Source organism: Arvicanthis niloticus, chromosome 1 (assembly GCF_011762505.2).
Source record: "Arvicanthis niloticus isolate mArvNil1 chromosome 1, mArvNil1.pat.X, whole genome shotgun sequence".
In the NCBI taxonomy this organism is placed as follows: domain Eukaryota; kingdom Metazoa; phylum Chordata; class Mammalia; order Rodentia; family Muridae; genus Arvicanthis; species Arvicanthis niloticus.
The window spans coordinates 154,236,062-154,262,032 of record NC_047658.1 but is presented as its reverse complement, the minus strand read 5'-3'; the positions used below and the strand labels follow the sequence as shown (position 1 = coordinate 154,262,032).

At 45.2% G+C, this 25,971-nt stretch overlaps 2 protein-coding genes across 5 annotated transcripts in view; both read right to left on the bottom strand.

The window, feature by feature from the left end:
• Gsto2 (glutathione S-transferase omega 2) overlaps positions 1–14,992 on the bottom strand; it is a 24,941-nt gene extending 9,949 nt beyond the window's left edge. The window contains exons 1-7 of one of the 3 annotated variants that reach the window (XM_076923974.1): positions 14,018–14,992; positions 9,798–9,846; positions 9,188–9,317; positions 7,686–7,849; positions 7,367–7,475; positions 4,800–5,022; positions 3,341–3,442 (exon numbers count right to left, since the gene is read on the bottom strand). In XM_076923974.1, coding sequence (XP_076780089.1) covers positions 3,341–3,442; positions 4,800–5,022; positions 7,367–7,475; positions 7,686–7,719 — 468 coding nt within the window. In that variant the 5' untranslated portion in view covers positions 7,720–7,849; positions 9,188–9,317; positions 9,798–9,846; positions 14,018–14,992. Of the gene's footprint in view, positions 1–3,340; positions 3,443–4,799; positions 5,023–7,366; positions 7,476–7,685; positions 7,850–8,465; positions 8,969–9,187; positions 9,318–9,797; positions 9,847–14,017 lie in introns of those variants that run through there. The other 2 variants (XM_076923977.1, XM_034496951.2) reach the window with 2 other exon arrangements.
• A 142-nt stretch (positions 14,993–15,134) lies between these two features.
• Positions 15,135–25,617, bottom strand: Gsto1 (glutathione S-transferase omega 1). Of its 2 annotated transcripts, none has more exons than XM_076923991.1 (6): positions 25,497–25,617; positions 25,035–25,143; positions 22,253–22,475; positions 20,194–20,292; positions 16,110–16,216; positions 15,135–15,355 (listed from the first exon to the last, which is right to left on the bottom strand). In XM_076923991.1, the coding sequence occupies exons 2-6, from the start codon at positions 25,091–25,093 to the stop codon at positions 15,202–15,204; spliced, it is 642 nt and encodes a 213-aa protein (XP_076780106.1). In that variant the 5' UTR covers positions 25,094–25,143; positions 25,497–25,617; the 3' UTR covers positions 15,135–15,201. The 2 variants fall into 2 exon arrangements, with proteins under 2 accessions (XP_076780106.1, XP_034352854.1); XM_034496963.2 differs by lacking the exon at positions 25,497–25,617 and adding an exon at positions 25,239–25,397.
• Between the last annotated feature and the right edge of the window lie 354 nt (positions 25,618–25,971).

Below are 25,971 nucleotides of genomic sequence, written 5' to 3'. Positions count from 1 at the left end.
CACTGACACACACACACAGACACACTGACACACACACACAGACACACTGACACACACACACACACACTGACACACACACACACACACACTGACACACACACACACACACACTGACACACACACACACACACACTGACACACACACACAGACACACTGACACACACACACAGACACACTGACACACACACACACACACACACACACACACACACAGAGAGAGAGAGAGAGAGAGACAGAGAGACAGAGAGACAGAGAGACAGAGAGAAAATATTAGATTATGTGTCCCTCAGAAATACCATGTATGTTTAATAGCTTTTTCAGCCCCCACAAAATCCTGTTTGTGAAAGCCACTTGAAAGGTAAGGTGATCCATGCCTTGATCCCAGCATTCAGGTGGCAAAGGCAGGCAGATCTCTATGAGTTCAAGGCCAACTTGGTCTATATAGTGAGTTCCAGAACAGCCAGAGCTACATAATGAGACTCTGTCTCAAAAACAAACAAGCAAACAAACAACAAAACAAAAATAAACAAACAAAAAACCAGAAGCATACATAAGGGGCATTTCTGTCAGGATTATTCTAGTAAATTTTAATTTCACTAGGGTCTCCTAGAGTCTATACTTTAGGACCTAGAATCTGTGTATTAACATCTGGAGGAATGGCTAGTATTGATCATCCCCACTGGCCATTTCAGTGTCTGACATCCTGTATGTTGCAGCTAATGTTCTTACTAACACTGTGGGGAAACTCCCTTCTGAATCCACGGAAACAAAGCTGAACCCTCAGCAGGCCTGATGTGGTCTGAGTGGGAGCTACCAGAGCCAAGGCTGGCCAACAACAGGACGCTCAGCTGTCTCAGCTGAGTTTGGAGACAGCGCCCAGCTCTGCTGAGAGGATGTCCCGCCATCAGCTCCTGTTACAAATCGGGGGTTTGTTCTGTCTTTTCCACTTGTTTTCCAGGGAGTGTTATGACACATCACCACCCTGCTGGTTATAAATTCCAATCTCTTCTAGTTAACACTGCTAGCTAGAAAACCATTCCCAAGGCCCAGTGTGGTCTACGTATCGCTCTCCTGAGCTCTGTCTCCCATATCTGTCCGAAACATCACGAACAGAACAAAGTGGAGTTTCTCTCCGAGTCCCAGCAGCATCCTGTTTACTGGCGATAAATTTCAACATCAACCTGGACAGCACCTCCACCAAAGTTCATCTTATCTTGGTCACTTGAAACCTCTCCAATGAAGTCCCCTTTCCAACCCTATTACTGAGGTCCTGGTGGCCTCTGGTGAGCAAAGCAGGAAAGAAAAGATCACCCTCTTGCCTCATAGTCTGCAGTTACTCCACACAACTTAGGGATCAAGGGGAAATTCCTTGGCACAGGTGAAAAGCCTTCTGACCATGGTCTGCCCTGTACCCAGGTTCTCTGCTCTCCCACACACCAGCTCTCTCCCAATGTCTCCAGGTTAGCACTCAGCAGACCTTGGTTCAAAACAGGCGTAACAGCTGATCTCCGTCTCACTGAGCCTTCTGGATGTCTGTAACGTTTGTACTCCTGGTTAGTTGACAGCCTTCACTAGTGAGCAGCCCTTCTGCTCACTAAGTTACTTCTGCTTACCAAGTTCTGATACTGTTGGCCCCTGCAGGAGGCAACACAGCACAGTGAGCCAGTGTGCACAGAGCACCGCCGCATCTTAGTGTGTGGCACAGAATGCTGGCTTAATTGTCCTGAGAGGGAGCCCAAGAGATGCACACCTGCATCCTAACTTCATGGACAAGAGCATCAAGAACATAGTGCACTTTTAGTGATCTCTGAATTCAGTGATTTGTTTTCGGCTCCTTAATCTGACCCCCGTACTCATGAATCTGTGAGACAGTAACCAGGTCGGATGGGATTAGCTCACACGATCTTTAAAATAAGATGGTAGCTGCGTGTGGTGGCACACACTTTCAATCCCAGCACTTGAAAGGCAAAGACAGGCAGGTCTCTGTGAGTTCAAGGGCTACATAGTGATGCCCTGTCTCAACAACAACAACCACACACACACACACACACACACACACAATAACAACCACCATTAAATAGAGAGACATTAAAAATTCTGTACTCAGAAAGGTTTCAACTCCTTCTTTTAAAGCAGCGCTTGCCCTTCCTGGGCAAAGACTCTCATTAGATGCCTTCTTCAACTGTGATTAAAGGAAGTATTGGTATAGGTGAAACAGTTGTGGAAACATCACTCAGGATTCCTCCTGCCCAAGAGCCTAGAAATCCAGCCAAGCCACACCTAAAATCAAGACCCTACCATCCACTGCCTCTCAGGGTGTGGGGTCCTGGCAGTCTGAGGCCTCAAGACAAAAGTTAATATTTCTTACTAGTCATCTTACAAAAATACTGCAACTGTACATCTCCAAGACGAGAGAGAGAGAGAGAGAGAGAGAGAGAGAGAGAGAGAGAGAGAGAATTTTATCTGCTTCTAGCTGATAAAGTCAAATGAAAGAATAAGAATGACTAGCCTTCTCTGAAAGGAATGAAGATAGTCTGGTTTTTTTTTTTTGGGGGGGGGGGGGTGGAGTCTGGCTGTACAGGAGAACAACCTCACTCATAAAAAGAATTCATCGGTTTGTAGACCAGAGGTAAAGGAAGTCACAGCCCCACAGATGACCCTCAGGATGGGTGGGTAGAAAACCCAGACTAAACAATAAACCCTCCCACCAGCCTCCAGTGCTGATGGTCATGACCTGACAACTAAAGCCTGGCCACTAAGGTGAAGGCAGTCACTAGACTTCTGGGTGAGTCCTTGAAGGGGCTCCAGACATGCCACTTTTCTCTTCCACTCTCTTTGCTAGAGTCTGAGTGGAAGATGATGGCAGATGTTCCAGCTGCCATCTTGTTATGAGGGATAAAACCTTGCACTAAATGTGACAGACAGAATGAGGAGCCTCGGTCCCTGCTAGCTTCCTGAGGAAGCACGGAGACAGTCCTGGACTGCCTCCCTCTGGCTTCGTAATGTGAGAGAGTAAACCATTAATAGACAAGCTTACAGCAGTTGGGTCCTGTACAGCCTCCAACCAATACCTCAGCCTCATCGGCAGAGCCCTGCAGAAATACTTAGGGAATGCCACAATACCAGGAAAGGACAAATTCACTGCTCGTCCTGGACAGCTTGAAGAATCATTTCAGAGAAGATTAGGGATGCAGGCATCTGATGCAGGTCGGATGACTAGAAAGGGACCACATCGAGGCTTAGCAGGAGGTCTGCAAGCAGGCGATGCCAGGAGACTGGGTTTGCGACCCTGCATAGCTTGGCCCCGCTGCCTCTGACAGGACAGACGTCCCTTTGTACCTCCTCCATGTTGCACAACTCCTGACGCAGGGCAACCTTCAGATCCGTACAGTCTCTTCCACATCGCAGTGCTACCAGACACTCCTTGCTTAAATGCGGGACCTAGGCAGAAGACACAGGTTCTCAGTCGAGATGCTTGTGAGAACTGTCCCTACCCTGACTGAAAAGCAGCAAAGCTTCCCAACCCCAGCACAGGAGGACTTGGCCAATGCAGATGTCCCTTCCTTGGTAAGAGGCTCGGGGTGGGGGTGGGAATCCTCTGTGCCCAGAACTGCTTCTGACAGCAGCTGCCCTAGCTAAGGGCTTTAGCAGGGTTCTCACTGGCCCCTGCTTGCTCAGTTACTTCTGTGCTGTCATACACTCTAGGGTGAGACACTTTAAGCCTCAGTGTCCTAGGTGAAAAACTAAACCAGGAACAATACCCACCTCCAAGGGTAGTCAGGAAGTCAATAGTCAGAGGTTTGAAACATCCTGATTCTCAATATATGTCAGCTATTAACACCAGTAAGTTCAGTACATGAATGTGTGTGTGTGTGTGTGTGTGTGTGTGTGTGTGTGTGTGTGTGTATGCGCACATGCACACACATGCCAGATGTCAACAGTGGGTGTCACCGTGGGTGTTTTCCTCAATCATGCTGCATCTTATTTTCTAAACATTTATTTATTCGTGTATTGATTTACTGTGTGTGTGTTTATGTGTGGGCACACACATGCACGCATGGCATGAATGCGTGAATGCCACCAAATGCATGTGGGGGTCTGAGGACACCTTTCAGTTGTCAGTTCTTTCCTTCCACCATACGTGTCCAGGAGATCATAAGGCTTGGTGGCAAATGCCTTATTTTTTTAGATAGAATTTCTCAGTGAACTTGGAGCTTGCAGATTCAGGTAGACTAGCTGGCCAGCAAGTCCCAAGGATGCCCCTGTGCCCCTTCCAGCACGGGGACTGCAGGAGGCACTGCCAGCTGGCTCTTTATGTTATGCTGAGGAACCAAAATCATGCCCTCGTGCTTGTGCACCAAGCACTTCATACTCCGCAGCCCCGTACTGAATCAGTTTTGTTCATTTTCAAAGGTCTTGACGTTTCTGTCACTTTTCCTCTCATTATTAACAGCTGCTCATTATTCATGTTCCTAAATTGCCGTCATTCTTGCCCCGCTGACAAGACAACCTTCTCCCAGGCATAAGTTCCTGACAATATTTCTTTACCTGGAGCTTGAGAAACGCTCCTTATAAAGAAATAGCAATCCGGGAGGTTTGGACACTCCCATTGCTAGCCTCCTGAGTCTCTGCCTCCCATTGTTATTGTCAGTGTTCACACCTGACTCTAACCCCAGGTGAGTTATTCTTCAGAGGCTCACAGGGTCAAAATGAAACCAGGACATGACCAATTTTGGAATAGACTGAGGTTGGGGAAACACACACAAAGCAAACGCAGGCTCTTCGGAATATTGTGTACCTTAGAGAATAACTCCAATAACATCTTCTGACGAGCTCGTTCATACGGATCATATGGGAACAGCTTCCTTCCCGGGTACACGTCATCCAGGTACTCACAAGCAATGACAGATTCATAGATCAGCTGACATTGGCTGTTCTCCAAGACAGGAATTTGGCCAAAAGGATGTTTTGTATAGTACCAATCAGGCTTGTTTTTCAGGTTAATGTTGATGACTTCATGCCTAGAAAAAAAAAGTGGGGGGGGGGAGGGAGAAGACTCCAAGTGAGAAGCATAAAGACAGATGCTCACCTCGAAAACAGGAGCAGCTATGACATCAACACTTGTACTTAGAACTGTTTCTTTGATGCTGGAGTTTGGTATAAAAATATGTAATATGTTTGTGTTCATTCCTGCAGGGTGTTAGGTGTTTCCTGTGGCTTCTGTTATCCTTTCATGTGATTGATTCCTATGTCTGATGTCATCTACTAAATAGTAGCTGAAGCAGGGAGAGAGCCAGGCTGCCTGGCTCCATCAAACGCAGCACAGCACAGAGAGCTTAAAGCACGAGTCCAGCAGAACTCGGTGGCTCAGATCTCTGATCCCAGGGCCCAGCAGAAAGAGGCAGCAGGACTGTAAGTTAGAGAACAGTCTATGCCACACAGTGAGAGCTCGTCTCCAAACCAAAGCATTAACAACCACAAAACGCAAGTGTGTGATTTACAGGTGGAATTTACTGGTGAATGTTAACAGTTAACACAAAACCCACATCAAGGTTTATGGTCAAGCTGAGATATTAGCTGGTTCCTTCCCCTCACTGTGTTCAGTGTCCATCGCTGTAAGGAGGTGATAACTGTGCCTATCTCAACAGTGCAGCATCCAAACCCTGATCATGCACAGCGCCTGGGAGTGTCCAGTACACTAGCAAGCAATCACTTTCCAGTCCTCCCCACTTACTATCAGAGGTTTCAAAACCAGAAAAGCTGCCTGTTACGTTTTAAAAGATTAAAGGAAACAAATGGTTACATTCTTCAAAGTGGAGGTTCTCAACAAGTTATCGCCACCTCTTCCCATCTGGGGAATGCATATCGATATCTAGGGACATTTTGGCTTTCACCCTGGGAGTGGGATATACTCCAGATGGGTGAGGGGAGCACTGACAGGTCAGCTGGGTGAGGGGAGCACTGACAGGTCAGCTGGGTGAGGGGAACACTGACAGGTCAGCTGGGATGTACAGGAACAGCCTCCTTCCTTCTCCCCAGCAACGAATTACCTGGCCCCAAATGTCACTCAGTGGTGCTAAGGCTGAGAAACTCCACTCTGAAAAACAAGTTACGGGGCTGGGCACATAGCTCAGTTGGCACAGTGCTTGCCTAGCTACAGGAAGCCCTTGGCTCCATCCCCAGCACCACATAAGCCAGGCACGGTGATGCTCTCCTGTAGTTCCAACACTCTGGGGGGAGAGTCAGAAGGACCAGAAGTTCGAGATCATCCTCAGATACATAATGTATTTGTGGCTAGCCTGAGCTACATAAGACAAAAACAAAGAAACCCCACAAACATCTGCATCAGTTCCTAAGCTGCCACTTTGTCCCCAAACGAGCAGCACATTATACTGCTCTAGTTTTCCTAAAAAGAAACAAACAAAGAACAGGAACCATGGGGCCAGATAGGTCTGAGCAAGAGGAAAGGATCTAGAAATGCATGTTATACATATGCATCTAGGCAGAGCTAACATCATTTCATTTAAAATATCTCCACAGTGATCTCTCTATTCACTGACATGAGCTGAAACTCTGATGTCACTCCTACGACTTCCCAATCCCAGAGTCGGGGGCCAGTGTGACACTCGTTTTCTGTGTGTGTGACAGGGTCTCATGTGGCCAAGGCTGACCTGGAAGCTGGTATGCAAGCAGGAGTGGTCTTGACCTTCTGATCCTCCTGACCCTACCTCCCAAGTTCTGAGATCACGGGGATGGTCCTCACACTTGGTCTGATGTGGTAGCTGGGTGTGAATCAGTGGTTCCTGAATGCTGAACAAGCGATTCCTACTAACTCAGCTGCATCCCCAAGCCCGACAAACACCTACTGTGTGCCAGGCTTTGCTCTAGTCCTCGAATGCGGCAGACCCCACTCTCTTAAATTCCTTTTTTGTATGGTTGCCAATGCGTGGGGGGAAGGGGCAGACACCGTACAAAGACAGAATAAGAAAATGATGGACACGAAGAAGTAAATAGAAGAGTTAACCCAAGCTGCTTGTGGCAGAGGCTGGGCTACACTGGGGCAGTTAGGAGGCCTGAGTGAGCTTGGCTGTTCTTTCCTAAACAAACAGTGGATGGGAAGAAAAAAAAAGAAAAGCCAGTTCACCCAACAGCATCACTCAGCTTATTCTGCCTGGCCTAAAAGTTCATGAAAGCTTGATTTGGAAAAGAACTCAGCAGTTCAGGAAAGCCTGCTCAAAAATCAGTCATTGAAGTCATTCAGAAGAAAGGAAGAGAGGCCCCTTCTAGGAGCCCAAGACTTTAAATAACCCCTGGAGATGACGGGTGCTCCACCTGCACAGGGCAAACTTGGCCTCGGCTTCTCACCTGATGCCTTTGGCCTTGAGGACCAGCCGTGTCCTGTGCGAGTAGGGGCAGAACCTCATGCTATAGATTCGAATCACACCCTCAGGGACCGGCCCTGGGGGACAGCTTCCTACAGGGCAAGAGCAAGAAGACAGAGAATCTGGTTAGCCCAGCAGAGAGGGGACTTGCTCACCTCACAGACATTCAGGGAGGAGTCTGTGCACTGAGCCTCAGGCTCCAGAGGGGACATTTGCACATACAGTTTATGTTCCTATCCAGAGAAAGCACTTCTGTTACGTGTCTTCTCCCAGCCCCGAGGGACCAAGTCTACGAGATTTACCTTTTGCCAAGCATCTTGATAAATCCCCAGACATCAATCTTCCAGGTGTCTAGGCAGTACCCGAAAGCTCACAGTCGCAGCCTTGTGGGCCTCTGCTGCTGCTGGCTCCAGCTAGCTGTGCTCCCTCCAGACCCAAACTGAATTTCTCAACAGTCGACAGCACTCTGGTGGGGCAGAGAGAAAGTGAACTGGGACCCCTGTATAACCTAACCCCTCACAGGTATCTCACAAGAGATACCTCCCCACATATGGAAGTCCAAACCAAGCCCCAGAAAAAGTACTTCTGGTTAGACACACAGGGAAAGCATTTAGTGGGCCCTCATCCACAGAAGGAAGACTGGACATTTAAACCCCAACTTGGATTTCAAAGGAATCGAATACAAATTTAACAGGCTAATGTTAACTTTTTCTTTCCATCACAGATCCTGGTCTCAGGTAGAGGAATGACCACACCTCCTGTATAACTTGTTCACCACACTCAATCTTCTTAAAACAGCCACGTTGTCTTTTGGTTCAGCAAATGGGACAATAGACTTAGGATCTGCTGAGACCTTGCATCACTCCAAAAGTAAATACCAGCCTTGCACCACACCACACACCTCTCCTTGGGCCTCCCTCATCCTATTTGTGAGATTTCTACCCTCTGAGAAACTGTCAGTGAATAAAATCAAGACACCTAAAAGTCAAGAGCCATTTGAGTCCTCCTCCAGCCTCAAGTTCTGACAAATGTTGCTTTAAGTTTCCAAGGACACGTAGCTCAGAAACACAGAAGCTACTCACACACGGGGGAGAGGCAGGAGTGGCTGAGAAGCTGAGATTCTGAACTCCAGCAGGTGAAAAAGAAATTCTTGAAACTTTCCAGGACTGAGAAGTAGTGGGAACGGCTTACCAACACATGTTTGTTTATGGAGTGACGAGGAAGGAAAGAAAAGCATCAAGAGTTTCATTCACACTCAGTTATGTCTGTGAATTATTTCCGTTCCCAAACTTCTGTGTCATGTACTCGATACTGCTCCTTCACAAAAGTGCCCCCAGGGAAAAAAAAAACACCAAAATTATTTGTCTAAAATAAACAATCGAGTCAGAGAACTTTAAAAGTTCAAAGACTTTTAAAAGGTCCATTGTCTTGGGCTGCAAAGGTGGAGAGTTTGTGTCCAGAAAAACAGCACACAACGGCACCTTCGTTGTTGAATCTAAACATTTTTTTTACTAAAATAACAAAGCCTTATCATGTGTCTTAGAAGATGGGCAACTCTGGGCTTTTGGAACTCTCGCCCCTCCAGAATGTTTTGGCTAATAATGATAATATTTTTTCCCTACAGAATAGGAAATCTTTTTGAAATCTTCAGAACAATGATTCAACTAGTGTTAGTCTAGAACTCAATGATCCCGTGGGAGTTAAGCTAAAATACGAACACGCCGTCAACAATTACTCTGTGGATTAGGAAACAGTAGGGACGTTTGAATCCATGCTTGGAAGTACATTGGAATTAGCCAGAAACCTGGTGTTGCCGGGTTCTTGCTGTGATGAGGGAGGAGCAGCTCACTTTCCACTGTGGCAGATGCAGGTCTGACGGGCAACTACTTCCCTGGAACTAACTTTGATCAAGACAGACAGGCCCGATGGTAAAACTGAAACAAGGAACATAAGCACCACATCCTGTAAGGTAAGGCTGGGTAAGAAGATGGCTTCTAAGAAGACAAAAGTACCTTCTGTTAGGTCTCAAACCCGGGACAAATAGCTGAGGTACCTGCGGCCACCAGGTTTCCTGTGGGTCCTTCTGGTTGGCACACCTGCCCCCTACCCTAATCTTCTCCATTCAGGGACTATGCTGGGCTGCCCTTCTCCCTCCCAGTTGCTTTCTCTATCTGACCCAGCCATTTTGGCTACACCAGCTTTTTTTACCCATTTGACCCTCTTGCTCCTGGTTTCCCTCTCTCCCTCCTCCCCTGTCTCCTCACTGAGCCCCACTTAGTCTGCTGGTTGTCTGCTCTGGACTCTCCCTAAGTCTCCTCCTCCAACTGTGCCTGCATCCTCCCTTAAATCTATAATGAAACCCTCCACCTCAGGAGCAGCCACACCCTCCTTTTTATTTCTTGTTTTTCATTCACCTTTCATGTAAATAAAGCAGATAACCACCGAGGAGAAGTCATCCAGAGCCTGAAGGGAAAATGAAAATGAATCATTACTGACCTGCTGGTACTTTACTAGTCCCGTTTACCCTTAAACTGGTCCTGTACGTATCCTACAGGATGGGTTATCCCAACAGAAAGATGAATAAGCAGGGGCTAACAGGACTAAGAATTTGTTAAATGTCTCACAGCTACTAAATGTAAGAGAGAAGAATTCTGGAAGTTTAACGCTGGAAACAACACTTTCATCCAGTAGCTTAGTCAGTACCAGATGCAATGAAATGAACAGTCAGGAAACATCTCCCCACAGAGTAAACAATGCAGGGTCTCAGCTGCTTAACGCTTGTAGTGTAAAAACTGCCAAAGGCAATAATAAATGAATGAGTACCGGTGTGCCCCGGTAAAACCTGACTAACGGAACTAAACTTGCGCGCGCGCGCGCACACACACACACACACACACACACACACACACACACACACGCCTCTAACTTTTAGAGATGCTTTAGGTTCACAGCAATATAAAGCAGACCATACAGAGGTACCTCATACTCTCCCTACCTCCGAATACAGCCCCCTAACTCTTCAGAGCGGTACGTTTGTTACAACAGATGAACGTATACTGACATGTCACTCCAGGTCCGAAATTCACAAAGCATTCACGACTGGTCAACCTGATTGCCACATCACACGGTATGATTTATATTTTGGTATTTTCAGCTACTAGAAACGACAGTGTTGAGAAGCATTTTTAGGACCTTGAGCCGCATTAAAAGCTAGTCGGTGGCCTGAGTTAGCCTGGTGGTTTTAGCTTGGTCATTCATAGTTTATGGTGCAGTGGTCAGAATAGGAATTCCATTTGCAAATTGAGAGGTTCTATTATTCCTGGAGAGGAAAAAGTTCCAGTTTCCCCCTCATGATTCACTCCTTCTAAAGGAATCGAAATCCGAGAGCTGGGAATGTCATTTCTAAAAGGTTCCTACGCAAGCTGTTGTGGTCCGTGTTGTGATCCCAGAACTCTGGAATCTGTGGTAAGGGGATCACAAATTTGACGACAGCTAGGGCTACAGAGTCACCGATGTCTCAAGATTAAAATGTATGTCCGTATATGGGAGGTCACGTTTCGAGGTACAAGTCTATTTGGAGTAGATAGGACAAAGGTGGAGCACATTCTCCACCTGTGAGAAGCCACATAATGTCAGGATTCTCAAAGTGGGCCGAGGAACCCTTGGGAAAATGCTCAGCCCCTTTGAGCTCCATCTCACTTAAGACGACAGTGTGTACATGACGGCTTTGAGAATGGAGTGAAATCAAGCAGAGTTCTATCTCAGTGAACCTCAAAATTAAAGAGAAATACTAACAAATAAGAAGGCATTTTAATAGCACGGTGTCGTCCCATAAAGAAGACACACATTGCAATTCAGCTCTGCCGGGCATATCAAAATTAGAATCCAACTTAGCACACTTATTTCACCCGTTAGCAGTTTAATGCTGGCTGAAGGTGTTGAGGGCTGCAGGCTACATTTCAGTAATGTGATTTTTAATCTGGCCAAAGATCACAACAGTTTTCCCAGAAGGATTTTAATCATGACCTTTAAGCTTGTTCTCTGCTTGCTCTTAGAAATTCAGCAGGAAACTCCTAAATGGTTTTTTGCAAATGCGCCATCTATGCTATTTCATGGTTGCGTCTCTGTGACATTGACCAACTCAAGCACAAAAAAAATTTTAATAAGGTCATGGAAATCTATTAAAAATAAGTTTTCACACATCTGAAATATAATCATATTCACTGTTTCTCTATGTGTGAAGGTATACACACACACACAATGTGTGAGTGTAGATGGCAGAGGCCAGATATCTTTTGAGATGGGGGTCTTACTTTTGACCTGGAACTTGCTGATTTGGTTGAGCTGGCCCAAAAGCCCCAGAGACCCCACCTCAGCCTCCTTGAACTGGGATTACAAACCCAGGGCCGCCACACCTGGTCTTGTTTGTGGATCTGGGGATGGAAGTCAGGTTCTTGTGTTTGCTCAACAAGTACTTTACCTACTAAGCCATCTCCCCAGTCCCAGAGCTGCTTTTCTGAAAATAGAGGAATCTCTGGTCATGGTGATTAATGATTTATGTGTTTACAGAAGAGAAATAATTTCTTCACTCGATTTCAGTTTGAAGAAAGGGGGTCTTGTTTCCTTTTTCTTTTTTTCAGACAGGGTCTCACTATGTAACTCTGGCTGTCCTGGAACTCACTCTGTAGACCAGCCTGGCCTCAAACTCAGAGATCCACCTGCCTCTACCTCCCAAGTGCTGGAACTGACGCTGTGCATCTTTATGCCAGCTTGAGGTTTTTTTTTTTTTTTTTTTTTTTTAAACTTTTGGTCACAAGTCTCTAATATTAGCAGAAGCTAGATTATGAATATAACTGTCTCTTTGAAAGACCACTTGACATGAAAGATTACGTTACTGGACTGGGTGTTCCACTATTGTTCACTGAACTCCATGGGCCAGATGAGGGAAAGGGCTCTACTCTCACATCTGCCTTTATTCAGGGTTTGCAAGGAATGAGGATTACAGAGAAGCTCGTTTTCCAGGTTACCTCAGGAGAACCTTCCCTTCCACTTAAGGAAAACTGAGTCAAAGAAGACCTTCTTTTAAAGAACTTGTTTCCTTATTCTTGTGTCTTTATAACCTGTGACACATTTATATGTCCTGATAATAATATTTGAATAGTCAAAAAGCAAAATTTCAAGATTCTGACATCAAATTTTGTAAACTCATGCAAAACCATCAACATCTGCTGAAAGCAAACCATGACAGAGACATGACTTGAACGTGCCCAGAATTATTTCCAGGACTTCTTTGGACACCATGTTTCATGGATGCTCAAGAATTTTATATAAAATGATGTAGTACTTGCAAATAATCTACCCATACAGTCTTATATACATCAAACCACTTCTAGATGACTCATAATACCCAACACAAGACTTGGTTACATTGTATCGCTTAGGAAACACTGGCATGAGAAATCTGAACATATTCAGTTCAGATGTAATTTTTCTTTTCTATTCTAAGGTAGTCAAATTGGAATGATGTGGCATCCATTGATAACAGATCATATTATTCTGTCTTGGCTTAATCTCTAAATGTAAGAGCTGTAGAAAAGGAACTTTATAGATCTGTAAACTTACCTAGAGAACAGGGTTTTTTTTTGTTTGTTTGTTTGTTTGTTTTGTTTGTTTGTTTCAGCAAACATAGGCTACATTTGAATCACTTCACCTTTTAATAGCTGGGTTACTTTGGGCAAATAAAAACCTCCAACACCTTGGTTTTCTAACACACTGGCATTCTAATCTGTACTGGGGAAGTAAGAGTACCTTGTGGTTTAGGGAAGTGTTATTTGAATCAGTATGGCAAACATCTAATACCTAGAATGCTTCTGTCATCTAGCAAGTACTTAACATTAGCTGTTATTATGTTTGTCGTTATTTGAACATAGCAGGGACAACTTTCATAGCCTTCAAAAGACAAGCAGTCCCAGAAACGAAATTCCCCTGCCTGTCTGTGTCATCAACTAGTAATGCGGAACTGAAGGTATGAACTCCAGATCTGTGGAACTCTGCCTGTCTTCATCCAAACCAGAAAATTAATTTTAATTACAGGTTTCTGTCTTAAAGGATATTCAATAATCAGATTATTGACTATTCTTTCCTTCTTGAGATTTCTTTACCCTAGTGCTATACTCTAAGCTCCCTTACACTTTTTTAGTGGAAATTAAAAAGAAAAAGAAACATTAGCTATGGTTAAACACTTGGGTTTTCTTTTAAAACGAAAGTGCAAAATTAAAAGTTGGCAATCCTATTCTGAAAAGCTCAAATTTAAGAAATTCCCAAGCTCAGAATTGACCTCAAAATCCTCTTCCCTTCAGATACAGCGCAGGTGAGACGGAACCACCCAGTGGCGGTGGCAGAAAAAGCATCCCGGAACAACCTTCCGGCGGCTACGGCTCCAACCTGGAGTTGGGTCGCCGGGCTGCAGACGCACAGGCGAGCCCGCCCCTTCTCTCACGGTCCTACCCCGCAATTGGCCACCGAGCCCTGCACTCCAGCCAATGCCTGGCTCGTTTGGAAGAGCGAGCCAATAGGCGACCGCGATAAGCAGCTAGCTAGAGAAAGGAGGATCAGACCGGAAATCTATGGCTACCGTAAGAGGAAGTCGGTAGTAGGCAGTTCTCTCAGCCACTGGTTTCACATCCTACTAGAAATCCGCGAGGAACCGCCAGGGCCTGCCCAGGGGCCGGTGATCAGCAGCACAGATGGCTCCGCTCAGAGCGGGACGCTAGTTATCCCGTTTGTGAAGTCAGCCAGTCCCTGGCTCCCAGGGTGTGGGCCCCACATCACTGTGAGGAGGCTAAACCCTAAATGTGGCTCTGACCTTGGCTTGATTGTTATGCGCCCTTAACGAATCACCAGGCCAGCCAGCAAACAAATACAGAAAACCTGCCCGTCGATGAGTGACATTCCTGAGGGCAGTGTCCTCCGGGATATGTTTTTCCAGATGCTTCTGCCAACATCTTAAGGCCTCACTTAACCTCTGGACCAGCTGCATCATCCCTAGAATGGAGTGAGGCTCCCAGACTACCTTCTCTTATGGAAGTGATAAAAGTACTAAGATTAACCTTTCCCAATGGAGACTTCACCCATTACTTATTCAGTCTTATATACTGAACTGGATGGTATGGTCTTAGTGGTATTGCATATGACACACCTATATCTGTCTAATATGGAATTTTGAAGGAAGGACTTGAAAGGGCTAGAAGTCGGTGCTAGTGAGATAGTTTGGTAGTTAAGTTTGCTGCTCTTCCAGGGGGAGATTCAGTTCCCATCACCTATGATCTCTGCCAGTATCACCAGCTCCAGCATCTGTGCATGTGTGTACGTACACACACAAACACACACACACCACATATTTTAAGAAACGAAACTAGAAGCTGAGAGCACAAGCAAGAAGCTACCCAGTAATGCTGACTTGAGGTGGTTTGAACTCAGTCTTCGATGCTCGCAAGAGGAACAAGAGAGTTAATGATGGAAAGAATGGGGAATTGAGAGCTTTCCGAAATGAGAAATCTAAAATTTGACATTTTTCTTGAAATCCAAATCTAGAAGTCTGGATCAAACCAGAGGTGATGGTTTTGGGGGTGTCAGTGAAGACTGTTAGGATCATTGGAACTGATTATTCTGAAATAGAAATACAGTAGCAGGGCCCGGAGGAAACCCAGTTAGGCCATAGGGTCAAATGATAAGATAGGAGACAGTGAGAATATTGGATAAAATCAAAGCATGTTATTCAATCAGTGAAGGAAAACACTCGCTGAGAACTCTTGTCCTTCAGAGCCCATAATCACAGGCCTCCGGACTGTCCTGTAGGTAGAGACTTAGATAATCCTGGTAGGTCTTGGCATCAATGAAGTGGGATGATGCTACAGGGTCTTTCTGCATGGCTGCCATCCAGAGCTTGAGTTTTGGAGTGTGGGCTATACACCTGTGGGAAGACGAGATGAGAACTGTGAGCCGGAAGAACTAGACGGGCATCCCAGAGTCTCACTACCACAGTCTGTCCCCCCCAAACTTTTAAAAATTTATCTTTAAACACAGCTCTTTAAAAATGCAAGCTGTAGACTAAAAGGTTTTTAGATTTGAGTGGCATTGGGGTCTTTGTTTCTCAGAAGAGGAAGCCGAGTTGAGAGTTGCTTGGTCAGTCAATAGAACTTCAAACCAAGAGACTGACAAACAACAGCCTGAAATGCCAGTTTTCTATAGGAAATGTGAATAGAGGTAGCCCCAGATCACCGTGATTCCTAGGACGTAGAAGTAAGCTAGTGTAGCCGACTGCAAACTCAAAGCATGAGTTTAAAAAGCAGTGTGGAACTCTTGAAAGTTGGAGGGAAATAAGGTGTGTTGATATTAAGGTTTCAACAAAGAGGGAAATCAAGAACACTATTTGGTTAGTTAAACTTGTACTGATGGAGGGTACATATGAATAAAATAAATTATCTACACCCGTGTAGATTTTTAGCCAGCAGAGGGTAATTTAAGACACCGATGTCACAGACCCCTGGGTTGAGCATGCGTATGAATAGGTGACCTGACAGGTTCTGTATACCCAGGACTTTCCTCTCTTGTTGGCTCACACTCATGCCAGTGATGTTCAATATTTATCTTGGCTCAGAAAAATTCCATAGATAATAATTACAACTCTCACCCTAAACTATGAACAAAATATTCAAATGTCTTACTCATTGAGCTCCAATGCTTCCAGGCGTTGAAACCAAGGCCAAATCAGATAATCAATCATAGAGAGAGAATTCCCACCAAAGAAGGCTGTCTTCTTATTAGCCATGGCCTGAATGTTAAAGAAAGTAAAAAATAAGTTTATTTGTGCAAATAGAAAAACATCATTAAAAACAACAGAGGCAAATTAGGCAGAGAATGTCAAGCCCCCTTTTATCCTGATATGGTCAAGGTAGGCTTTAATATGATTTAAAACCCTCCATAACCCAGCAATTCTAGTTGGAAATCTGATAGATAGTATACCAGTGGTTCTCAACCTCCCTTTTGCCTTCACTGATTGGATAACATGCTTTTATTTTACCCAATATTCTCACTGGCTCCTTTCTCATAATTTGACCTTTTGGTCTAACTGAGTTTCCTCCGGGTCCTGCTACTGTATTTCTATTTCAGAATAATCAGTTCTAATGATCCTTTAATACAATTCCTCATGTTGTGGTGACCTCCAACCATAGAGTTATTTTCCTTTCTACTTCATAACTGTATGAATCATAATATAAATATCTGTGTTTTCCAGTGGCCTTAGGGGACCCCTGTGCAAGGGTCACTTGACCCCCAAAGGGGTCACAACCCACAGGTTGAAAACTGCTGTAATATACAGATACGTTGGAAGTACAAAGGTCCTTGTGGTCACAGACAGCACTAGGGAAAACAGGAATGCTAAACACACAAGGTTATCTTTTCAAAGGAAAAGATGTATAACCTGTTCTGTCTAGAAGACTGGGAATGGAGGTGACCAGTAGCCTAGGTAACCCCTGTGCTGTTTGGCCAAGCCACACCTGGCTCCCCCAAAGCTCCCACAACCAGGCCTGAGGGTGGCAAATAGTCTAGATGACCTTTGTGCTATCTGCATGGCCCAGGGCTCCCCCACACTCCCACAACCAGGATGGGAGATGGCTGATAACCCAGAAGACCTCTATACTATCTGCACGACCAAGACCACACCAGATCCTCCCCAAGGCCTTTAAGATAATACAGGCAGCCTATCTCCAGAGCCCATCTTCATGGAAGTGTACTTTGAGAAGAGTTTCACTGTAATTATGCCTTTGTGCACAGAGGCTTGCAGTGTGCTTAAAAATGCCCAAAACAAACTGCCCGGTGTCTGACTCTAGATGTTTGAATCCACCACTCCCAAGTCACATGGAACCAGATTTCCTTCTTGCTTCATGCAAATTGTTACTCTGCTGAGACCCTGGTGGTCAGAGATTCCCCAAACTGATGGAATAGCTCAACTGTGAACATGCTACTTGTCCAGAGTAAGAAGTTTTAATACAATCATACCTTAGAACACCAGACTACAAACAGGAAGGAACAGCACATAGCATGAGTCTTATAACCCTAAAGTAGAGTTTGAGGAGCCATCAAAACCTGCACAATACACAGCTGCATTTGTATAAAGTAAGAAACAACCCAAAATTAGAACTTGGCTCTTAATACAGACGCTCTGTACTACGATGTGTTTGGGTTTTTTTTTTGTTTTTGTTTTTTTTGTTTTTGTTTTTGTTTTTTTGTTCTCAAGTTGTACTTTCATGCATGGGGTACTTCCTGCATGTAAGTTTTTAGTTGAGCGCATAGTTAAAACATCCTAGGAGTGGACAGAATTGACAATTAAACAAGTGACAATTATTTGAACAACACTAAATCTCAAGTGGGATGTTTCTGAAACGTAAGGTGATTTGATGCAAAGGTTCACCAAAAGAGGGAAACTGGGAGTATTACTTGGTTAATTAAACCTGAAGGAGGGAGGGCACATATGACTAAAAAATCATTACTTATGACACAGCCGAAGAATTTTAAAAGACCAGAACCAAACCAACTTTCCTGTTATAAACAGCTTCTGTGGTTTTCCTCGGAGATCCTTGTAATGTCATGCAGCGTGGCTAGATTGATCATGTCTTTCTGACTATTTGTTGTCTCTCCACTAAGATAAAAACCTGATTCCAGCTTCCATGCCATCTCACAGAAAACCAGGAATTAGCACATTTAAGAACAAATAAATAACTCCACAATGAATTACCAGTAAAGAAACTGATCTATACACAACTGTAGGGGCACAAATCAAAATAGCCCACTAAAGGGAAGTTATTTTAAGAGATTAGGAAATTCATGATACCAGACCCAAATAAAAATATCAGAATGCTAAATTATGGGTCAAATCCATTGGGCAGAGAGAGCAATCCTTTATCAATTAAGTCTATAATACATGTGAAAGTCCACTGAGACCAAGCTGCCATCCCAGTGACACTAATACAGCTCAGTAACAGAAAAAATCTATCTGTAAGACCACTTCCGGGAATCCTAGAGTTGGCATGAGTCATGGGTTTTTCAGGTTGGAGTCTGTGGCTCCTGGGGCACTGTGTGCCTTTCAGTTCCTGAGAAACTGAGGCACTCCCTCAGGCAGTGAAGCATTCAGGCCTCTTTGTGCTTCTCTGGATGTTCCCTTGGTAGTCAAGGAAGTGGGGAAGCTTGACAGGACAGTTGCTCTTAGACATTGGTCTGGTGTACCTTGTATAGCTTGCAAATGTCGTTGTATCCTGGCAACTACAACTGTATTATTGATCCTGGCAATTGCCATTATACTCTGTTTCTGATAAAGGTATAAAGATTCTGATTGCTCCCAATAAAAATTGCCACAACTTAAGTTTTGCTCTGGACCCTCCAACTGGCTGGGTTTAATTCAGGTCGCTATACCAAGTGGCCTTGGCCTGGAGAGTAAGCAGGGACACTTAGAGACCACAAGCATCAGGCTAAAGGGAATTGGTTCTGTGAATTTTCCATCAATGTAACGGATGCCAGGAACACTGAGCATTTACAGTGTAAGAAATGGCAGATTTAGACTGGAGAGATGCGTGGCTCCGAGCTTAAGGGTAGGAACTGCTTCCCTAGAGCATGGAGTTTGGTTCCCAGCGACCACATGAGGTGGCTCAAAAATGTCTATAACTCTCGTTCCAGGGGATACAACACCAGGGCCACACACCGTTCAATGACCCCTCACATACACATAATCAAAAGTAATAAAAGTAAAATCTTAAAAATAGCAACTTAGGCCGGGTGGTGGTGGTGGCGCATGCCTTTAATCCCAGCACTTGGGAGGCAGAGGCAGGCGGATTTCTGAGTTCGAGGTCAACCTGGTCTACAGAGTGAGTTCCAGGACAGTCAGGGCTACACAGAGAAACCCTGTCTGGAAAAACCAAAAAAAAAAAAAAAAAAAAAAAAAAAGCAACTTAGTAACAGGAACAGAGTGAAAAAAAATATACTGGAACAAACTCCATGCTTAAGATGGAATGCTAGCACGACTGCCCATTGAAGGGAGCGCCTCTGCCTCTCCGTGGCTACGTGGAAACAGAGTATCTCAAGACCCGGAAGAAAGTTTTAACTTCAGGCCCAAAGGACAGCCTTCCACAAAAGGAGAGACACACAGGCTTCCCCACATGTCTGCACTTCTGGCAGACTTCGTCGTAGTGGGAAGCCTTTATTACATCAGCATCACGGAGAAGCAATAAAGTGGCATGTACTCTCTGATTACAACGAGGTTAAATTATTATTATTTTAAATAGATGAACACGGGCTGCAAAAATAGAAAATGGGAACAAGTGATGTGGAAACGTAGGTGCTATTTTTCATTGATATTTTAATGCTAACAAGCTAAGGACTTCAAGCCCATGAGCCCTGTGTAGTCAGGCATGCTCAAGACACTAGAGTTCACATGGCTGAGGCAGGAGGACAACAAGTTTAAGGCCAGTATGAACTGCATAGTGGGTTTGAGGCTAGCCTGGGACACCTGTCTCAAAAAAAAAAAAAAAAAAAAACTAAATAAAAATAAAGTCAATGATGGTACTTTTAGGTGTCTTGATTTACATCACTCGTAGAACAGCTTACAGAAAATCTATTGTGATTTGTCTTTGACAGGGATACTATTTGTAGTTGTCAGACAGTGATTTGGAGAGTGAGCTTGTGAAGGCACGAGGGGAAGCAAAGAAACGCAGAAATAGATCGCCATTTCGTACGGTAAAAGCCAAGAGAGGCGAGTACCTCCTCTAGCCTGCTGAACTCTCTCTTCAACTCTTCCTTTATTCCAGGACGGTCTTCCATTCTCTTCGCCCTAATGAAGCTTGCAACCAAAGACGGCACCTGAAGGGAGAATGACTGTTTACTTCCTCAGGGTGAGGCTCATGCCCTGCCCTGCTAACACACAGAGAACAAACATACCAGAATCCCTCCAGAGCGCTGTAGAGACAAGTACAGACCAAGTCGCAGTGTTTACAGAAACCACAGCCTGATATTTCCAACCTTTTCTGTAGACTAGTATGTGGGGTTGCTCCGGATTTTGTAATTTGCAGATAATGGAACCCACTTTAGCAGGTTTGAGTCAGCAACCTCATAAATGGACACTCAATGGCCTAGAATTGAACAAATAGGCCTGGGACTATGGGTATTTTCTAAAATTGTACTGAGAAATACACTAACCAAGAGGTACCAGCTGCTGCCAGGGCCAGCAAGCACTAACAGGCATTTGTGCTACCGCACGCTAAGATGACTAGAAATATTCGCCCTTGCATTGCTCTCCCAGAATTTAATCTTGCAGCCACCACCTCTATAACACACAAGAGACACCACCACCTTCTGCCTCAGCCACCTGAGTACTTACATGTTATAGGCATGCTCTGACCACACTCAACATGTGTGTGGTGGGGAGGAGCTACATGCACTGCAGTGTGCAGGTGCAAACACACCCATCTATGTGTGGGGTCAAAGTGGAACGTCAGTGACTTCCTCTGTCACTTGTCACCTAACGGCCACAACAGGGTCTTTCACTGAGCCAGAAGTGTGCTGTTTAGGCTGGGCTGACTGGAAAGTGAACTTTCTGGATCTGGGTATTACTCATCCCCACCTCAGCCACCACACACACACCACACACCACACATACACAAGAACCAGTGTTGGGGTTGCAGGCACACAGGCATCCCAGCTTTTTATGTGGGTACTGAGGACTTGCACCTGAGTCCTCGTGCTTGCAGAGAAGCACTCTTTCCCACAGAACATTTCCCCAGCCATCTTGACAGTAATTTTTAAACTCTCTAGCATTACACAAAAACGTTCTAGCCACTTCCACTATTCTTCATCCTATTAAACCAGATGGCTCCCTTGCCACTGCAATGTCTCCAAAACAGAATGTTCTCCTTGTCAATCTCCCTTCTTCTAAATATTTTTTTAAAAGCTCTTTCTTTCTTTACAGACAAAATGTTCCTTTATAGACTTTCCATACTACCAAAGTAACTCATCTGAATGTATGTAGCAGAACATTGCTAATCCTTGGTGTCTAAACACATACCTGTTGGTCATCTCATTGCTCATACTGATTTGAATAAATCCACTCTGACTCAGATTAAGATTGCAGGCACATTACCCCAGGAACCTCAGTGCACTGTCCCTGCTAAAGACTGGCAGCGACAATTTAGAGCTAACGCTGGTAGAACCATGGGTCAGAGTCTGCTCTAGGCAATGTGTGTTAGATCTGTTTACAGCCGAACTAACACACTAGAAGTAAAACACGGAGGCTGTCCCAAAGCGCACGGTATGACTGTTCCCAAGCTAATTGCACAACCAGGTAATGAGCGATCAACAGGGGAAGCTCAGGCCTCATGTTCTCAGGGCAACGAGGCCAAGAAGGCAGGCAGCTCTGAGGGCAGAGGGCCAACAGCCTTGATGAGGAGAAGCTCAGTGGGGAACAGAGTTGGAGTCCTGAGCAGCCTTCAGAAAGGCAGCAGGTCCAAGCATAAATATCTAAAATGTCTAACCCTAGTAAGAAAGGGAGAAGACATCCAGTGGAAACTGAGAGAGAAGGAAGAATATGTGTCAGACTTTAAAAAATAATCATCAGAGGTGAGTCAGGAGAAAAAGCCAAGAGGGCTGACTGAAATGCAACCAGGGAGCAGAGCGTGGCAGGGCTCGGAGTGTAGGAGCCTCTGTCCCTGAACCATCACAAAGGCAGCGCTGATTTGGCCTAGAATAAAACAAGGGGTTTGGGTTTGTTTTTTATTTTTTGTTTTGTTTTGTTTTTCAAACAAGACCTGGAATTTCTTAGACACACCTTAGAGAACAACTCAAAGGTCATCTTCTGGCATGCTTTCTCATACGGGTCATCTGGAAATAACTTCTTCTCCGGGTATGCCTCGTCCAGGTACTCACAAGTGATGACAGATTCAGTGACCAAGTGACCCTGACTGTTCTCCAGAACCGGCACCAGCCCAAAGGGATTCTTCTTAAAGAACCAGTCAGGCTTGTTCTTCAGGTTGATGTTGATGATTTCGTGCCTGAAAGACACAAGGTTACTGAAGAGAGCAAGGCAATTTCTGTCTCCCTGAGTTAGTGTGGATCGATTCCACCATCTACTCAGTGGATGAGCCAGGAGGAGGGTTCTGACCACGCTACACCTGCAGTTTAAGAACCTGGTTCAGCTGCCCTCGTGCAAGCGGGCAGCCAATGCTCGCTCTTCTGTTTATCTGACTTGTTTCACTTAGCAGCTCCATGATCCATCTCTGTCACACACTGTAGGCTTTCCTTCTCTTTAACGGTGGAACCTTACGTATTGAGCATTTCCGTTATCCACTCATCTGTCAATGGCCACCGGCAGCACACCATTGTGAACAGTGCTGTACTAAACATGGGAAGGCTGGTGTCTTCTGCATCCTAACAGGAGGCAGCCAGTTGGATTGTGCGCACGCCCACTCAGTCTATTAGAACCAGCCTGACAAAACCTCATTTCATTTTGATTCCGTTCAAAATGAGTTCAATTGACTCGACTGAATTCATTTTGCTAATATGAATTTTGAAATCCTTGTTTACAAGGGTATTTTTTTTAATCCTAAAAAAATCTTATAAAATGAACCACATTAAATCCACATGTTTTGATAATGTTTTCTTTAAAAAGGTTTCTAAATCATAAAAAGTATGAGACTAGACAGACAGTCTGGTCTTTAGGGGCACTTGCTACTTTTGCAGTGGATTTGGGTTCAGTTCCCAGGACCCACACCAGGGCTCACAACTATCTCTCCAGTTCCTGGGGATCCAATGCCCTGTTGTGCTCTGTGGGGTCCTGCAAGCACATAAACTCATGCAAACATGCACACACATGCATATAAAAAATTTTTAAAGTATACAAAATAAATTTTAAAAAAGAGAGAGAAAGAATCCATTGGAACCAAGCTAAATCCAGATTGTAACTGTGTACACCTTGTATCCTGCAGAGACTGTAAGAGAAAGGAAAGCGTTCTAATCCTTAACACGATGTCTGTATAACTCAAATCGGGTGCGAGGTCCACTAAGAGAGACCACTCAAAAGTAAGCCATCCCGACCTGGCTGATTTCCTGTGTCCTCACCCACAACAGATCAGATTTAGTTTACGGATTTCAATGCATAATCCTTCACAAGAACAAATAGCCAGTGTGAACACTGAAGGAAGTGTGTGTGTGTGTGTGTGTGTGTGTGTGTGTGTGTGTGTGTGTACGCGCGCACACACATGTTAAAAGGTTTACAGAATAATGAACATACAGGCCACCTGCCATGGGAAAAACAAAACCTTCTGCCATAGAATAATGTCCATCTCTGAGAATTATATTTTGAAAACGGAAGGCAGGCCCTGGTCTTTGGAGATCAAGAACACAGGTGAATGCTGAAAGCGTGGCATTTTGAGGCAGCACTCAGCACAGCTGAGCCCACAGGTTGGAAGATGCTCCTTACATGAGTATGCAACACACATGACCTATGTTAAGATGTTACTGCCCCAGGAAAAGTTTCCTGGTTCAAAATTGGTCTGTGAACATAGCAGTTATACACACTATCTGAAGGTACCCTTCTCTCAGTAAGAGCCCTCCGCCCCGCTGTTACGGTAAAGTAATTTCAATTTTGCTTTAGAAAAGTCCTGGTGTGAAATATAATTCTTTTCCACGCAGAGTTTCAGGGGGAAACACATAACACAAGGCATTGTGCCCTGAATCCAGCTGCGCCCTGTTCTTGGACTCTCTCATTGAATGAGGACAATAAATATCTTTTATTTTTAAATTCAGTTTGAGTTTCTTTGTTATAGTGAAAGTTCTGACTAATGCAGAAAAATTGCTTTAGGTAAAAAAAAAAAAAATACCAAAAATATTTTCTTCTGTTCAAAACCAAATCCTATCCAAATGAAATTAAAATCGTTACAAAGTGACAGTTAATTTTCAAATACTTCTTTATGTTACATCTTAACATTTAGGGAAAAGAACTGCCTGACTAGCAAATTCTCCCCCATGGTATAAAAGTCATTTACAAATTTTAACTGTATACAAGACATTTTCTTAAGGGTGAGCTTACAGTAGCAGGTGTCTAATAATTGCTCAGAAGATTCCCCAAGACATTGGAAGGAAAATGGTTCAACGGACACACGGTATCAGAAAAGCCAAGAGACTTGCCAACTGTAGATAACCGGTAGGTCAATGACTGTTTGAATAATGAGTCTTTGCAAAGAGGCTTGACTCAGACACTTCCCAGTGTTTACAACCCAAATGCCTGTGCACATGACTCAGACCTCTACTGGGCGGGTGACCTTTGTACAACACAGAGCAAGCAAGCCTCTAGTTCATCGAGAATCCCAGGACCCGAGCTGAAACGGCCGCCTCAGTGTTCTGCAATCCTGTGTAAACCATTAACCTCACAGAGAAAACAGCTTTTGTGAGCCACGGACTGCTTAAACAGGCTGCCCTGGGACCCTAGAGTCCGTGACAATTCTTTCCTTGAAAAGAGCGTGAGCAACGGAAGTCTCCTACAAAAGCCTGAGAATATTTCGCGAACCCAAAGCCCCGAGGGTTTGAGGCGGAGTCATCGCCTTCGTCCTCACCGGATTCCCTTGGCCTTCAGGACCATCAGCGTCCTCTGAGCGAAGGGACAGAACCTCATGCTGTAAACGCGGATCTGGCCCTCCGGGACCGGGCCGGGGGGCGCGCTTCCTGCAGGAGAAAGAAGGCGGTCACGGCCCAATCGCACGAGGATCCTGGGCGGGCATCCCCGGTCCCCAGAGCCTCCCCGCCACCGGCAGCTTCACCCTTCCCCAGGCTCCTGGCGGATGCTCCGGACATCGCTGCGCTGTGCAGGCTGAGCACCACTCGAGTCCCGATCCTGTTTGCTGGCGACTCGGGAAGCACGTGGTCAAGTCTTGCTCCGTGTCCTAGAACTCAGCCCCGCCCAGACCGCGCCTCCTGGCCCGGAGCTGCACCCCCCACCCCCACCCCAGAGAGCTTAAAGGGAAAGCATCTGCCACCACGATCCTGCTGCTGCGTGACCATAACAGATGGACTCCCACCTTCGCTGCTGCCGTGGTAGTGCAAGGAGGAACAATGCCACAGAGACACACACCCCGCCTCCACACAAGGGAACCTGTGGTTTCTTGTGTCACATGATGGCCACCTGAAGATGGCCAAAGCAAAGATATTCAGAGCCACTCCATCCCTCCAGGGAGAAGGTCTGTCTGCCTTCACACAGAACTCTAACCCTGACCTACATAACCTCCCACACCCTCCACTGGCATGCCTTGGTAGTCCAAATTGTATGAACTTTGACCCTTGGTGCTACCCCTGCACCCTACACTCAGCTCTAGCTCTGCCCCAAAGTTTCCAACGTTCCAGAGGGGTTTAGCTGTAACCTATGACTCCCTGAGGTGGTCTAGCCACCTGGACTGTCTTTTCCTTTTTCTGTCAGTTCTAGCTTACTATAAGCCGCCATCCCTACTGTCACCCACAGAGGTACGTTTTGGTGTATAGAAAAGAACACACATCTGG